General features: G+C 37.7%; 1 protein-coding gene across 1 annotated transcript in view; it reads left to right on the top strand.

Annotated features, from left to right (window-relative positions):
• The first annotated feature begins 415 nt into the window (after positions 1-415).
• Positions 416-16,192, top strand: part of LOC149980687 (antiviral innate immune response receptor RIG-I-like) — a 44,934-nt gene continuing 29,157 nt past the window's right edge. Inside the window, exons 1-4 of the mRNA XM_090183234.1 lie at positions 416-825; positions 7,193-7,324; positions 7,438-7,619; positions 14,465-14,615. Of these exons, the coding sequence (XP_090039360.1) occupies positions 720-825; positions 7,193-7,324; positions 7,438-7,619; positions 14,465-14,615 (571 nt within the window). The 5' untranslated portion in view covers positions 416-719. The remainder of the gene's footprint in view (positions 826-7,192; positions 7,325-7,437; positions 7,620-14,464; positions 14,616-16,192) is intronic.

Here is a 16,192-nt window from a genome sequence, read left to right as displayed (position 1 = left end):
ATGTCCAGTACTTGTAGTGCCTGTGTATTTGGCTCCCTCTGCTGGTCACTTGCTGTTGTGGCAGTTTGTTCCCGCATTCCCCAGTCAATAGCTGGTCTTAGAGTCCATGGATGTGGCTCTGGATCTGGACCGGCTACTGTTGGAGGGGTCTGATCTCTTTTGGCTTTTGCTACAACTGTTATGAGTGATTATGGTGTTAAAACAAGATGTTGCTTTGCATAATATTGTATAATAAATTGTCACAGGGAATTCATCCTAAATAAAAATGTGTCATTTGTATGCTCTGCTATTTCATTGATGCAGCACCTCTATTGATCAATTGAATCTATCCTGTATGGTATATACTGAATGTTATTTGGCACAGATTAGTTCACCACGACCATAGAGAATTATCTTATTGTTTGGTGTTGCCCTCGCTAGTGGGTTATGTAACGAGTCCAAACTGATCCTAGATCTGGGTCTAACTACCCAACCACCTCTGGGGACTTTACTGAGGCAGGTGTTTCGTTTTATTGTCACTCGGGATGTTTCGGTTTCGTTTCTTCAGGCCGGCGAGGCTGAGGCGTGGTTACCACTGACATGTTATAGGAGATCAGCTGAGTCAGTACGGCCAATATCACGGAACACCAAACCACTATACCCGTTGAGCAGCTGTCAGCTTAATGCAAGAGACATAGTCAATATCTCTCTGCTATCAGTTCATCGATCATTCATCGATCATGTATGAGTTGGAGAAGAGCAATCTACAGAGGTGTAGTGAATACGTGGTTCATATTTTGCGACCGTCTTACGTCAAAGGCTTCATGACAACTTACCTGCGTCCAGGTACAGTATGTATAATGTCGCTTTAGCTACTAACGGTAGTCTGTGAAGTTCCTTTACCTTTTATCCTGTTTTAGCTACTACCGATTATTTCACCTTAGTTATCCTGTTGTTTTAGCTACTAACGATTATTTTACCTTAGTTATCCTGTTGTTTTAGCTACTAACGATTGTTTTACCATTGTTATCCTGTTGTTTTAGCTACTGACTGTAGTCTATACGGTTGTTTTACATTTGTTGTCCTGTTGTTTTAGCTACTAACGATTATTTTACCATTGTTATCCTGTTGTTTTAGCTACTAACGATTGTTTTACATTTGTTATCCTGTTGTTTTAGCTACTAACGGTAGTCTAGACGATTGTTTTACATTTGTTATCCTGTTGTTTTAGCTACTAACGATTGTTTTACCTTTGTTATCCTGTTGTTTTAGCTACTAACGGTAGTCTAGACGATTGTTTTACATTTGTTATCCTGTTGTTTTAGCTACTAATGATTGTTTTACCTTTGTTATCCTGTTTCATATCGACAGACACGGTCAGCTTTTGATTACATGATTTGGTTCTTGCAATTCTACAAAACAATGATTTTGTTTTCATTTGTGTCTCACGGCCTGTAACGCTGACAAATGGTTTGCATGTAGAGAAATGACTGCCACCGTTGTGCCAGACCCCCCCCTGCCAGACCCCCCCAGCCAGAACACTTCCCCTTCGCGTGAACGCGCACGCACTCAGTTATTCGTCATTGCGACATACGTGAACGCGCACGCACTCAATTCTTCACTGCTGCGACTAGCTTGCTAGTTGAGATATCTGTTCTTTTAGGCTGCGTTTCATTTTATTTTTTTATGTCGGTTTTATCGTGGGGGAGGCACTAGTAATGTCTGAAGTTTTCGGTTTGGCTATTTGTTTCAAGTGTAGTAGTCTATAAATAAATCTCTTTGCCAAAATTCGTCATCTCTCCCATGTCTTATTCGACTAGTAGTTGTTCTGAAATGTTTATTGCTAGCCTACATTGGACTCCCTCCTCAATGTTTTAATATAACACACATACATCAATTATTAATTTCGGTTGCCTGTCCTGATGTGACGTGTGTTCTATGGAAAGTATTTGACTCTGATGTGTGCCACAGAAAGTACTGGACTCTAAACTACAAAATTAAGGAAATTAGAAGGGGGGGGGGGGGGGGGGTCGGCAAGGCAATTTATTGCCGAGCATAAAGAAACAAACATTTATTTTAGAAACATTTTGTAATATTTAAGAAAATAAAGATGATACACAAATATTATCACACAATTACACAAAACATCACAGAAAGTTTAGTTTGTTAACAAACATTAAATAGGAAATCTTTGCATAATAACTTCTAAAATGACAAATCACTTTCTTGGAACAGAGTCCTCTTTTGGGGGGGGGGGGGGGTGGCAGCATAACCTTTCAAGTTTAGACAGACAGACAGACACACATACGTTACACACACATACATTACACACACATTACACACACTATACATTACACACACATACATTACACACACATTACACACACTATACATTACACACACACACATTACACACACACACATTACACACACACACATTACACACACACACACATTACACACACACATTACACACACATTACACACATTACACACACACACATTACACACACACACATTACACACACTATACATTACACACATATGGCGCACACGTCTATTCTGTATGTCGTTCTTCTTTCTTAGTTAGACAACAGCACATAAACATATTTTCTCTCCCCGAGCCACATTTATTGTAATGTCTTGGAAAACGGGTGTAAATACAAACGTATCATTACATTCTTTATCATCTACGATGTTGATTTATATACAGCATGCTGTTCATAGCAGTGCAGCCATATCACCTTGTAGGCAGAAGAGTGACTGTGTGTCTGTATGTGTGTGTGGTGGTTGTTGTCGGATCTTGGACAAGCCACTGTGATGGAAAATAAATCACTTCATTCTGTTCTTTATTGTATATCATGATATCTATGAGGCAAGACAATGTTATGTTATGATTTAAAAAGACAAACCTAAATCTTGTTGTGTCATTCTACTCAATGTAGAAATAAGGACCGGAGGGGAGAATTAATGCACCTTTTAGCAAATCACATTTATTTTAAAGTTATCAATTTGTACAGTATATGCAGTATATATACAGTATGTAATCAATGTGTACAGTATATGCAGTATATATACAGTATGTAATCAATGTGTACAGTATATGCAGTATATATACAGTATGTAATCAATGTGTACAGTATATGCAGTATATATACAGTATGTAATCAATTTGTACAGTATATGCAGTATATATACAGTATGTAATCAATGTGTACAGTATATGCAGTATATATACAGTATATCATCAATTTGTACAGTATATGCAGTATATATACAGTATGTAATCAATTTGTACAGTATATGCAGTATATATACAGTATATGCAGTAAATATACAGTATATAATCAATTTGTACAGTATATGCCGAAACCATAAATACATGTTACGGTAGATGTTGTATTACATGATGGAATCTACCATATTCTAAAATGTAACATATGGAATATGATAAAGTAGAAAACTGCTACCTAACCTGTTCACTGTGACAGTAAAAACACAAATAAAACAGATGTTTTTATTATAAATATAGAGCAACAGGTCCTAGTACAAAAGTACATCAATATCAAAGTGATTTTTGGATAGGGGGGGGTTATATAATCATCAGCATTTTACAACCAACCAAGGGACTTTGCATTTCTGATTCCTGCAGCTCAACTCATTCTACCAATTAGGCAACAGTACACAGGGAAGTCCTGTTGATTGGCCACTGAATCTTCAAAGAGAAAGAACAACAGTACAACACTCTATCCAGGCCGAGAGGTATTAAGGAGCTGGTCGTTTTCTGGCCCTGTAGGCTAGAATTAGAATCCTGAACATCATGTGAGCTGCAATAGGGAGCCTGTCCAGGGTGCTAATCAGTGGAGGGGGATCTGAGAATGCAGGCAGTCCAGCAGGATATGAGTTGAAGTAGTCTATATATAAGTAGTGTATATATATATATTGGTCTATATTATTGTATTTTTAAAATTTCTATAATTATTATCATTATTGTGTTTTGTGGCTGAGGGGTGGGGGGAGGTTGATGGGGATTGAGGAGGTGCTGGGGGTGTCCTATGGAGGGGGGAGGGATTGTGGAGGTGCTGGGGGTGTCCATATGGAGGGGGAGGGGATTGTGGAGGTGCTGGGGGTGTCCTATGGAGGGGGAAGGGATGGTGGAGGTGCTGGGGGTGTCCTATTGAGGGGGAAGGGATGGTGGAGGTGCTGGGGGTGTCCTATTGAGGGTTGATGGGGATGGTGGAGGTGCTGGGGGTGTCCTATTGAGGGTTGATGGGGATGGTGGAGTTGCTGGGGGTGTCCTATCGAGGGGGAAGGGATGGTGGAGGTGCTGGGGGTGTCCTATGGAGGGGGAAGGGATGGTGGAGGGGCTGGGGGTGTCCTATGGAGGGGGAAGGGATGGTGGAGGTGCTGGGGGTGTCCTATTGAGGGCCGATGGTGCTGGGGGTGTCCTATTGAGGGGTGGTGGAGGTGCTGGGGGTGTCCTATGGAGGGATGGTGGAGGTGCTGGGGGTGTCCTATGGAGGGATGGTGGAGGTGCTGGGGGTGTCCTATTGAGGGATGGTGGAGGTGCTGGGGGTGTCCTATTGAGGGATGGTGGAGGTGCTGGGGGTGTCCTATGGAGGGATGGTGGAGGTGCTGGGGGTGTCCTATGGAGGGATGGTGGAGGTGCTGGGGGTGTCCTATGGAGGGATGGTGGAGGTGCTGGGGGTGTCCTATGGAGGGATGGTGGAGGTGCTGGGGTGTCCTATGGAGGGTTGATGGTGCAGGGGGTGTCCTATGGAGGGATGGTGGAGGTGCTGGGGGTGTCCTATGGAGGGATGGTGGAGGTGCTGGGGGTGTCCTATTGAGGGATGGTGGAGGTGCTGGGGTGTCCTATGGAGGGTTGATGGTGCAGGGGGTGTCCTATGGAGGGATGGTGGAGGTGCTGGGGGTGTCCTATTGAGGGATGGTGGAGGTGCTGGGGGTGTCCTATTGAGGGATGGTGGAGGTGCTGGGGGTGTCCTATGGAGGGATGGTGGAGGTGCTGGGGGTGTCCTATTGAGGGATGGTGGAGGTGCTGGGGGTGTCCTATTGAGGGATGGTGGAGGTGCTGGGGGTGCCCTATTGAGGGATGGTGGAGGTGCTGGGGGTGTCCTATGGAGGGATGGTGGAGGTGCTGGGGGTGTCCTATTGAGGGATGGTGGAGGTGCTGGGGGTGTCCTATTGAGGGTCGATGGTGCTGGGGGTGTCCTATTGAGGGGTGGTGGAGGTGCTGGGGATGTCCTATGGAGGGATGGTGGAGGTGCTGGGGGTGTCCTATTGAGGGGTGGTGGAGGTACTGGGGATGTCCTATGGAGGGATGGTGGAGGTGCTGGGGGTGTCCTATGGCGGGATGGTGGAGGTGCTGGGGGTGTCCTATTGAGGGATGGTGGAGGTGCTGGGGGTGTCCTATGGAGGGATGGTGGAGGTGCTGGGGGTGTCCTATTGAGGGATGGTGGAGGTGCTGGGGGTGTCCTATGGAGGGATGGTGGAGGTGCTGGGGGTGTCCTATTGAGGGATGGTGGAGGTGCTGGGGGTGTCCTATGGAGGGTTGATGGTGCAGGGGGTGTCCTATGGAGGGATGGTGGAGGTGCTGGGGGTGTCCTATTGAGGGATGGTGGAGGTGCTGGGGGTGTCCTATGAAGGGATGGTGGAGGTGCTGGGGGTGTCCTATTGAGGGATGGTGGAGGTGCTGGGGGTGTCCTATTGAGGGATGGTGGAGGTGCTGGGGGTGTCCTATGGAGGGTTGATGGTGCAGGGGGTGTCCTATTGATGGATGGTGGAGGTGCTGGGGGTGTCCTATTGAGGGATGGTGGAGGTGCTGGGGGTGTCCTATTGAGGGTCGATGGTGCTGGGGGTGTCCTATTGAGGGGTGGTGGAGGTGCTGGGGGTGTCCTATGGAGGGTTGATGGTGCAGGGGGTGTCCTATGGAGGGATGGTGGAGGTGCAGGGGGTGTCCTATTGAGGGATGGTGGAGGTGCTGGGGGTGTCCTATTGAGGGATGGTGGAGGTGCTGGGGGTGTCCTATTGAGGGATGGTGGAGGTGCTGGGGGTGTCCTATGGAGGGTTGATGGTGCTGGGGGTGTCCTATGGAGGGATGGTGGAGGTGCAGGGGGTGTCCTATGGAGGGCGAAGGCACCTATTGAGGAGGGGATTCTTCATGGAGGCACATTCAGTCATAGTTTTGTTTATTCTACTATTATACATGTATTTGTTTTTCTTATTGTTTTCTATCATTAAACCAGTTTACTGTGATTATGGATATGCACTCATGTCGACTTGTATATTTGAACTTTTTAATTTTCGTCCCAGAGGACATTTTTTTTGGTTTATTATTGTTGTTATTATTTTATTATTACTACTGTACCTACATTCTTAAAAAACTAAGACAGAAAAAGTTTACAAAATATGTAGGAAAAGCCATAAGAGGGAAAAGCAGGATGGGATGGGGGGGACTGAGGGACGGGTAGAGAGGACAGTAGAGGGCTCTGAATAACCACTTTCTGTTGTGGCTAGAGTCTAACACTTCCTGTGGCACACATCAGAGGGTATGATTGGTCACCAAAAATGATTATGACATGTGCCAGGCCTTGCAGTCCTAAAATAGAAGGGGGGTGGGGAGAATTGACAGGTAAGAAAATAGCCTTGCTGAAATCCCCCCCCCGCCCCTCCCCCCCTCTAATTTCCTTAACTTTGTGGCTAGAGTCAAATACTTTCTATAGAACAAACTTCACATCAGGATAGGCAACCAAAATGAATAATTAATAGGCTAATGCACTTGAAACAAATAGCCAAACCGAAGACTGCAGACATTACTAGCGCCTCCCCCGCGATCTACTCGACATAAAAAAAATAAAATTAAACGCAGCCTAACATGAACAGAAATCCCAAACTAGCAAGCTAGTTGCAGCAGTGGAGAATTGAGTGCGCGGGGGGGGGGGGGGGGGGGGATTCTGGCAGGGGGAGGAGCTTTTCGGCACAACACCGTCACTTCCATCTTTACACCACTAGAAAGTGTCAATGTACAGCAATTCTCCTCTCCCTCTCATTTCACATGTAGGATACATTGTAGTCATTTAGCAGACACAGGGGCTTACAGCAGCAATTAGGGTTACCTGCCTTGCTCAAGTGAGCTCTTAGTCGCTAGGCAACCTCTTCTTCTCCTGAAATGAACCTTTGGTGTTCCGCGTTCCAGAGGTTGCAGAGAGGATCCTATCAGAGGAGAGTAAGTCTGTGACGGCAGCAGCCCAGGTGTTTCTAGACCAGGTGTGTCTCCTGGAGGAACTGGGATGGTACCAGGCCCTGCTAGATGCCCTGGAAGCAGAAGGTGTGTGTGTGTGTGTCTGTCTGTCTGTCTGTCTGTCTGTCTGTCTGTCTCCTGGACGAACTGGGATGGTACCAGGCCCTGCTTGATATTGTTGCTAATGTTGTTGTCTCTAGACTATAAGGGTCTGTGTGAGGCCCTGAAGGTGTGGGACTTTCAGACCCTGGAGAGCACCAAGCTACACAGAGTGCTTCTGGACCGGATAGAACCCCGCTTCACCAAAATGATCAAACCCAGAGACCTGCTGCTACACCTGGGAGATTGTCTCAGAAAGAGAGAGTGTGAAGAGATACAGGCGGTAAGTTATCTAGTCATAATATACTGGTTATATAGTCATAATATACTGGTTATATAGTTAAAATATACTAGTTATATAGTCATAATATACTAGTTATATAGTCATCATATACTAGTTATCTAGTCATAATATACTAGTTATATAGTCATAATATACTAGTTATATAGTCATAATATACTGGTTATATAGTTAAAATATACTAGTTATATAGTCATAATATACTAGTTATATAGTCATCATATACTAGTTATCTAGTCATAATATACTAGTTATATAGTCATAATATACTAGTTATATAGTCATAATATACTGGTTATATAGTCATAATATACTGGTTATATAGTTAAAATATACTAGTTATATAGTCATAATATACTAGTTATATAGTCATCATATACTAGTTATCTAGTCATAATATACTAGTTATATAGTATTAATATACTAGTTATATAGTATTAATATACTAGTTATATAGTCATAATATACTAGTTATATAGTATTAATATACTAGTTATATAGTATTAATATACTAGTTATATAGTATTAATATACTAGTTATATAGTCATAATATACTAGTTATATAGTCATAATATACTAGTTATATAGTCATAATATACTAGTTATATAGTATTAATATACTAGTTATATAGTCATAATATACTAGTTATATAGTCATAATATACTAGTTATATAGTCATAATATACTAGTTATATAGTCATAATATACTAGTTATATAGTCATAATATACTAGTTATATAGTCATAATATACTAGTTATATAGTCATAATATACTAGTTATATAGTATTAATATACTAGTTATATAGTATTAATATACTAGTTATATAGTCATAATATACTAGTTATATAGTATTAATATACTAGTTATATAGTATTAATATACTAGTTATATAGTCATAATATACTAGTTATATAGTCATAATATACTAGTTATATAGTATTAATATACTAGTTATATAGTATTAATATACTAGTTATATAGTCATAATACACTAGTTATATAGTCATAATATACTAGTTATATAGTATTAATATACTAGTTATATAGTATTAATATACTAGTTATATAGTCATAATATACTAGTTATATAGTCATAATATACTAGTTATATGGTATTAATATACTAGTTATATAGTATTAATATACTAGTTATATAGTCATAATATACTAGTTATATAGTCATAATATACTAGTTACATAGTCAAAATATACTAGTTATATAGTCAAAATATACTAGTTATATAGTATTAATATACAAGTTATATAGTATTAATATACTAGTTATATAGTCATAATATACTAGTTATATAGTCATAATATACTAGTTATATAGTCATAATGTACCAGTTATATAGTATTAATATACTAGTTATATAGTCATAATATACTAGTTATATGGTATTAATATACTAGTTATATAGTATTAATATACTAGTTATATAGTCATAATATACTAGTTATATAGTCATAATATACTAGTTACATAGTCAAAATATACTAGTTATATAGTCATAATATACTAGTTATATAGTCATAATATACTAGTTACATAGTCAAAATATACTAGTTATATAGTCATAATATAGTAGTTATATAGTCATAATATACAAGTTATATAGTATTAATATACTAGTTATATAGTATTAATATACTAGTTATATAGTCATAATATACTAGTTATATAGTCATAGTATACTAGTTATATAGTATTAATATACTAGTTATATAGTCATAATATACTAGTTATATAGTCATAATATACTAGTTATATAGTCATAATATACTAGATATATAGTCATAATATACTAGTTATATAGTATTAATATACTAGTTATATAGTATTAATATACTAGTTATATAGTATTAATATACTAGTTATATAGTCATAATATACTAGTTATATAGTCATAATATACTAGTTATATAGTCAAAATATACTAGTTATATAGTCAAAATATACTAGTTATATAGTCATAATATACTAGTTATATAGTCATAATATACAAGTTATATAGTATTAATATACTAGTTATATAGTATTAATATACTAGTTATATAGTATTAATATACTAGTTATATAGTCATAATATACTAGTTATATAGTCAAAATATACTAGTTATATAGTCATAATATACTAGTTATATAGTTTTAATATACTAGTTATATAGTCATAATATACTAGTTATATAGTCATAATATACTAGTTATATAGTATTAATATACTAGTTATATAGTCATAATATACTAGTTATATAGTCATAATATACTAGTTATATAGTCATAATATACTGGTTATATAGTCATAATATACTAGCTATATAGTCATAATATACTAGTTATATAGTCATAATATACTGGTTATATAGTCATAATATACTAGCTATATAGTCATAATATACTAGTTATATAGTATTAATATACTAGTCATATAGTCATAATATACTAGTTATATAGTATTAATATACTAGTTATATAGTCATAATATACTAGTTATATAGTCATAATATACTAGTTATATAGTCATAATATACTAGTTATATAGTCATAATATACTAGTTATATAGTATTAATATACTAGTTATATCGTCATAATATACTAGTTATATAGTCATAATATACTAGATATATAGTCATAATATACTAGTTATATAGTATTAATATACTAGTTATATAGTCATAATATACTAGTTATATAGTCATAATATACTAGTTATATAGTCATAATATACTAGTTATATAGTCATAATATACTAGTTATATAGTCATAATATACTAGTTATATAGTCATAATATACTCGTTATATAGTATTAATATACTCGTTATATAGTATTAATATACTAGTTATATAGTATTAATATACTAGTTATATAGTATTAATATACTAGTTATATAGTCATAATATACTAGTTATATAGTCAAAATATACTAGATATATAGTCATAATATACTAGTTATATAGTCATAATATACTAGTTATATAGTCATAATATACTAGTTATACAGTCAAAATATACTAGTTATATAGTCAAAATATACTAGTTATATAGTCATAATATACTGGTTATATAGTCATACTATACTAGTTATATAGTGTTACTATACTAGTTATATAGTATTAATATACTATTTATATAGTATTGATATACTAGTTATATAGCCATGATATGCTAGTTATATAGTCATAATATACTAGTTATATAGTCATAATATACTCGTTATATAGTATTAATATACTCGTTATATAGTATTAATATACTAGTTATATAGTATTAATATACTAGTTATATAGTCATAATATACTAGTTATATAGTCAAAATATACTAGATATATAGTCATAATATACTAGTTATATAGTCATAATATACTAGTTATATAGTCATAATATACTAGTTATACAGTCAAAATATACTAGTTATATAGTCAAAATATACTAGTTATACAGTCAAAATATACTAGTTATATAGTCAAAATATACTAGTTATATAGTCATAATATACTGGTTATATAGTCATAATATACTAGTTATATAGTCATAATGTACCAGTTATATAGTATTAATATACTAGTTATATAGTATTAATATACTAGTTATATAGTATTAATATATACTAGTTATATAGTAATACTATACTAGCTGTATAGTATTAATATACTAGTTATATGGTATTAATATACTAGTTATATAGTATTAATATACTAGTTATATAGTATTAATATACTAGTTATATAGTCATACTATACTAGTTATATAGTGTTACTATACTAGTTATATAGTATTAATATACTATTTATATAGTATTGATATACTAGTTATATAGCCATGATATGCTAGTTATATAGTCATAATATACTAGTTATATAGTATTCATATACTAGCTATATAGTATTAATATACTAGTTATATAGTCATAATATACTAGTTATATAGTATTAATATACTAGTTATATAGTCATAATATACTAGTTATATAGTATTAATATACTGGTTATATGGTCATAATATACTGGTTATATAGTCATAATATACTAGCTATATAGTCATAATATACTAGTTATATAGTATTAATATACTAGTTATATAGTATTAATATACTAGTTATATAGTCATAATATACTAGTTATATAGTCATAATATACTAGTTATGTAGTATTCATATAGTCATAGTATACTAGTTGTATAGTATTAATGTAATCATAATATACTAGTTATATAGTCATAATATACCAGTTATATAGTATTCATATAGTCATAGTATACTAGTTGTATAGTATTAATGTAGTCATATTGCTAGTAATGTCTGCTCTAACCCTCTTATCTGTAATTTTGTAGTAGAATTAGAGGTTTAGAGCATTCCTTAGCTGTAATATTGTAGTAGTAGTAGAGGGTTAGAGCATTCCTTAGCTGTAATATAGTAGTAGTAATAGTAGTAGAGGGTTAGAGCATTCCTTAGCTGTAATATTGTAGTAGTAGTAGAGGGTTAGAGCATTCCTTAGCTGTAATATTGTAGTAGTAGTAGAGGGTTAGAGCATTCCTTAGCTGTAATATTGTAGTAGTAGTAGTAGTAGAGGGTTAGAGCGTTCCTTAGCTGTAATATTGTAGTAGTAGTAGAGGGTTAGAGCATTCCTTAGCTGTAATATTGTAGTAGTAGTAGAGGGTTAGAGCATTCCTTAGCTGTAATATAGTAGTAGTAGTAGAGGGTTAGAGCATTCCTTAGCTGTAATATTGTAGTAGTAGTAGAGGGTTAGAGCATTCCTTAGCTGTAATATAGTAGTAGTAGTAGTAGAGGGTTAGAGCATTCCTTAGCTGTAATATAGTAGTAGTAGTAGAGGGTTAGAGCATTCCTTAGCTGTAATATTGTAGTAGTAGTAGAGGGTTAGAGCATTCCTTAGCTGTAATATTGTAGTAGTAGTAGAGGGTTAGAGCATTCCTTAGCTGTAATATAGTAGTAGTAGTAGTAGTAGAGGGTTAGAGCATTCCTTAGCTGTAATATTGTAGTAGTAGTAGTAGTAGTAGAGGGTTAGAGCATTCCTTAGCTGTAATATAGTAGTAGTAGAGGGTTAGAGCATTCCTTAGCTGTAATATTGTAGTAGTAGTAGAGGGTTAGAGCATTCCTTAGCTGTAATATAGTAGTAGTAGTAGAGGGTTAGAGCATTCCTTAGCTGTAATATAGTAGTAGTAGAGGGTTAGAGCATTCCTTAGCTGTAATATTGTAGTAGTAGTAGAGGGTTAGAGCATTCCTTAGCTGTAATATTGTAGTAGTAGTAGAGGGTTAGAGCATTCCTTAGCTGCAATATTGTAGTAGTAGTAGTAGAGGGTTAGAGCATTCCCTAGCTGTAATATTGTAGTAGTAGTAGAGGGTTAGAGCATTCCTTAGCTGTAATATTGTAGTAGTAGTAGAGGGTTAGAGCATTCCTTAGCTGTAATATTGTAGTAGTAGTAGAGGGTTAGAGCATTCCTTAGCTGTAATATTGTAGTAGTAGTAGAGGGTTAGAGCATTCCCTAGCTGTAATATTGTAGTAGTCGTAGAGGGTTAGAGCATTCCTTAGTTGTAATATAGTAGTAGTAGTAGTAGAGGGTTAGAGCATTCCTTAGCTGTAATATGGTAGTAGTAGTAGTAGTAGAGGGTTAGAGCATTCCTTAGCTGTAATATTGTAGTAGTTGTAGTAGTAGAGGGTTAGAGCATTCCTTAGCTGTAAAATAGTAGTAGTAGTAGAGGGTTAGAGCATTCCTTAGCTGTAATATTGTAGTAGTAGTAGAGGGTTAGAGCATTCCTTAGCTGTAATATTGATGGACAACCTGAAGGGACCTATAGCAGCAGAGAAGCTGACTGACTGTTATATTGTTGTGTTGTAGATAGAGAACCTGAAGGGACCAATAGCAGCAGCAGAGAGGCTGACTGACTGTTATATTGTTGTGTTGTAGATAGAGAACCTGAAGGGACCAATAGCAGCAGCAGAGAGGCTGACTGACTGTTATATTGTTGTGTTGTAGATAGAGAACCTGAAGGGACCAATAGCAGCAGCAGAGAGGCTGACTGACTGTTATATTGTTGTGTTGTAGATAGAGAACCTGAAGGGACCAATAGCAGCAGCAGAGAGGCTGACTGACTGTTATATTGTTGTGTTTTAGATAGAGAACCTGAAGGGACCAATAGCAGCAGCAGAGAGGCTGACTGACTGTTATATTGTTGTGTTTTAGATAGAGAACCTGAAGGGACCAATAGCAGCAGCAGAGAGGCTGACTGACTGTTATATTGTTGTGTTTTAGATAGAGAACCTGAAGGGACCAATAGCAGCAGCAGAGAGGCTGACTGACTGTTATATTGTTGTGTTGTAGATAGAGAACCTGAAGGGACCAATAGCAGCAGCAGAGAGGCTGACTGACTGTTATATTGTTGTGTTGTAGATAGAGAACCTGAAGGGACCAATAGCAGCAGCAGAGAGGCTGACTGACTGTTATATTGTTGTGTTGTAGATAGAGAACCTGAAGGGACCAATAGCAGCAGCAGAGAAGCTGACTGACTGTTATATTGTTGTGTTCTAGATAGAGAACCTGAAGGGACCAATAGCAGCAGCAGAGAAGCTGACTGACTGTTATATTGTTGTGTTCTAGATAGAGAACCTGAAGGGACCAATAGCAGCAGCAGAGAGGCTGACTGACTGTTATATTGTTGTGTTGTAGATAGAGAACCTGAAGGGACCAATAGCAGCAGCAGAGAGGCTGACTGACTGTTATATTGTTGTGTTGTAGATAGAGAACCTGAAGGGACCAATAGCAGCAGCAGAGAGGCTGACTGACTGTTATATTGTTGTGTTGTAGATAGAGAACCTGAAGGGACCAATAGCAGCAGCAGAGAGGCTGACTGACTGTCTGAAGAGAAGTGATAAACAAAACTGGTTCAAACTGCTGAAGTCGGCTCTGTACTCCTGTGAACTGACTGATGCCCTGCAGCTACTGGAACCTGACACAGGTAGGACACACACACACACACACACACACACACACACACACACACACACACACACACACACACACACACACACACACACACACACACACACACACACACACACACACACACACACACACACACACACACACACACACACACACACACACACACACACACACACACACACACACACACACACACACACACACACACACACACACACACACACACACACACACACACACACACACACACACACACACACACACACACACACACACACACACACACACACACACACACACACACACACACACACACACACACACACACACACACACACACACACACACACACACACACACACACACACACACACACACACACACACACACACACACACACACACACACACACACACACACACACACACACACACACACACACACACACACACACACACACACACACACACACACACACACACACACACACACACACACACACACACACACACACACACACACACACACACACACACACACACACACACACACACACACACACACACACACACACACACACACACACACACACACACACACACACACACACACACACACACACACACACACACACACACACACACACACACACACACACACACACACACACACACACACACACACACACACACACACACACACACACACACACAGAGTTATGGCTGTGGCAGCATAGACAGACCTAGCAAAGCTGCAGCTGGTGTGGTGAAGAATTGTCTCAAATATAATACTCTTACAAGAACTTGTGAATTCAATATAGACTTTTAATACAAGTTATCAAGAGCCGTGCTGGTCCGCGGAACAGCCGACCCTTCTTAGCACTGACTCTGCTTTTATACATACAGTGGGGCAAAAAAAGTATTTAGTCAGCCACCAATTGTGCAAGTTCTCCCACTTAAAAAGATGAGAGAGGCCTGTAATTGTCATCATAGGTACACTTCAACTATGACAGACTAAATGGGGGAAAAAAATCCAGAAAATCACATTGTAGGATTTTTTATGAATTTATTTGCAAATTATGGTGGAAAATAAGTATTTGGTCACCTACAAACAAGCAAGATTTCTGGCTCTCACAGACCTGTAACTTCTTCTTTAAGAGGCTCCTCTGTCCTCCACTCGTTACCTGTATTAATGGCACCTGTTTGAACTTGTTATCAGTATAAAATACACCTGTCCACAACCTCAAACAGTCACACTCCAAACTCCACTATGGCCAAGACCAAAGAGCTGTCAAAGGACATCAGAAACAAAATTGTAGACCTGAACCAGGCTGGGAAGACTAAATCTGCAATAGGTAAGCAGCTTGGTTTGAAGAAATCAACTGTGGGAGCAATTATTAGGAAATGGAAGACATACAATACCACTGATAATCTCCCTCGATCTGGGGCTCCACGCAAGATCTCACCCCGTGGGGTCCATATGATCACAAGAACGGTGAGCAAAAATCCCAGAACCACACGGGGGGACCTAGTGAATGACCTGCAGAGAGCTGGGACCAAAGTAACAAAGCCTACAATCAGTATATTTAAT

This window comes from Oncorhynchus mykiss, chromosome 9 (genome assembly GCF_057628025.1).
Source record: "Oncorhynchus mykiss isolate SJ-2025 chromosome 9, ASM5762802v1, whole genome shotgun sequence".
NCBI classification, from domain to species: Eukaryota; Metazoa; Chordata; class Actinopteri; order Salmoniformes; family Salmonidae; genus Oncorhynchus; species Oncorhynchus mykiss.
Note: the sequence above shows the minus strand (reverse complement) of the source record. Positions and strands in the feature narration are given on the sequence as shown.